Genomic DNA, 1418 nt, shown 5'->3' on the forward strand with positions numbered 1-1418 from the left:
GGAGACGCTGATGGCCAGCCAGAAGGCGACCGACTGGATCCGCATCAGGTGCTCCGCGGGCCGGGGTGGGGCCTGCCAAGCCGGCCGGGTCGCAGCGCTGGACACCAGGACTGACCCCCTCCCTCCCCACAGCGAGATGCTCCTGGGACCCGTGCCCCCCAACTTCGTCTTCCTGCCGAAGCACAAGGCCAACGCCTACAAGTAGCCCGGAGGCAGGGGTGGACCGGGCCTCCCGAGGGCCCCCCAGTGCTGGAGGAGACAATAAATTTTATTCTTTTACAATCTGGGTTTCTCTGTGACCCTGAGGTCACCCCTCCGTCCCTCCCTGGAGCTCCTTGTCACCTGGTCCTCAGCCCCTGTGATTCCGGTTTCCCCGTTCCCACCACCCCGGTTGGCCCAACACTGGGCTAGGTACTGCTGGTGACCACACGGGCCCTGACCACTGAGAAGCCACCGTGGAGTGGAAGGGGGGCCTTGGCCTACGTGGGTGTGGATCTGGATCTGGGCAGCCTGCCTGGAGGTGGGGGCCTCCACAGTGGATGGTACAGGGTGAGGCAGAACGCAGGGGACCTAATGTGGGGTCCGCTTGCTGCCCCGTGTGACATGTGTCTCTGGGTGTTGGGGTGTCCCCACTTGCATCCCGTTCACCCTCCACCCCCGGAATCCTGAGCAGTGGGTGGGCCGCAGCCCGGAACCTGCCGCCCGAGTAACCAGGCAAACAGACCCCCACAGGACTCGGCCTGTACCCGAAGGCCACCTGAGCTTCCACCACGTCCTCCTGGCCCGTCCCGCCCGAGCCCCCCACCCCATGCAGCACCCCAAACCCTTCTACACACCCTCAGCTACCCAGGAAGGCTTCAGCCCCCGGGGCCCGGAGGGTGCTGAGGGGCCGGGCAGCCAGTCCACGCCCTCTGTGGAGCCTCTGCCTGCTGTGGGTATGGCTGGGGGTGGGGAGCAGAGCGGTGGGGGCCCACACATGGTCAGGCCCGGGACTCCTGCCCACCCGGGCACCTCTGTCCACAGGCGCCTCCAACGTATACCCGCCCCCAAGCCCGGAGAAGGAGGTGTTTGCAGCCCCCCCAGCAGGTACCAGCCCACCCTAGCCCTGGCCCAGGACCCGGAGTGGGCTGGAGAGGCGGGACCTGGTGCCCCTGTCCCGTGCCCAGACGGCCTGAAGCCTAGGCCTGTGTCCCTGCCGCTGCCCCCGAGGCCCCCCAGACACAAGGCCCAGTTCCCCAGCCCCAGAGGTCCCCAGAGTCTGCATCTCTCCAGTGGCCCCGAAGCCCAGCTCTCCCCAGCAGGGCCTTCGTGGACAAGAGCCCGTGCCCAGCCCGGAGACGGCCCCCAGATGTGGCCTGTGCCCACCCCTGCCCTTCCCAGGTGGGCTGCCAGGCTGGCCGGGAGACGTGGGCACGGCT

General features: G+C 68.1%; 2 protein-coding genes across 2 annotated transcripts in view; both read left to right on the plus strand.

Moving 5' to 3' along the window:
- Nucleotides 1–282, plus strand: part of DUS3L (dihydrouridine synthase 3 like) — a 7172-nt gene extending 6890 nt beyond the window's left edge. Inside the window, exons 13-14 of the mRNA XM_027768985.1 lie at nucleotides 1–48; nucleotides 133–282. The exon at nucleotides 1–48 is cut by the window's left edge and continues 9 nt beyond it. Coding sequence (XP_027624786.1) covers nucleotides 1–48; nucleotides 133–205 — 121 coding nt within the window. The 3' untranslated portion in view covers nucleotides 206–282. The remainder of the gene's footprint in view (nucleotides 49–132) is intronic.
- A 427-nt stretch (nucleotides 283–709) lies between these two features.
- The window catches only part of PRR22 (proline rich 22), a 1805-nt gene continuing 1096 nt past the window's right edge, over nucleotides 710–1418 (plus strand). Inside the window, exons 1-3 of the mRNA XM_006170294.1 lie at nucleotides 710–935; nucleotides 1024–1102; nucleotides 1299–1406. Of these exons, the coding sequence (XP_006170356.1) occupies nucleotides 809–935; nucleotides 1024–1102; nucleotides 1299–1406 (314 nt within the window). The 5' untranslated portion in view covers nucleotides 710–808. The remainder of the gene's footprint in view (nucleotides 936–1023; nucleotides 1103–1298; nucleotides 1407–1418) is intronic.

The sequence above is a fragment of the Tupaia chinensis genome, unplaced genomic scaffold, assembly GCF_000334495.1.
Source record: "Tupaia chinensis unplaced genomic scaffold, TupChi_1.0 Scaffold148210_1, whole genome shotgun sequence".
Taxonomy (NCBI): Eukaryota; Metazoa; Chordata; class Mammalia; order Scandentia; family Tupaiidae; genus Tupaia; species Tupaia belangeri.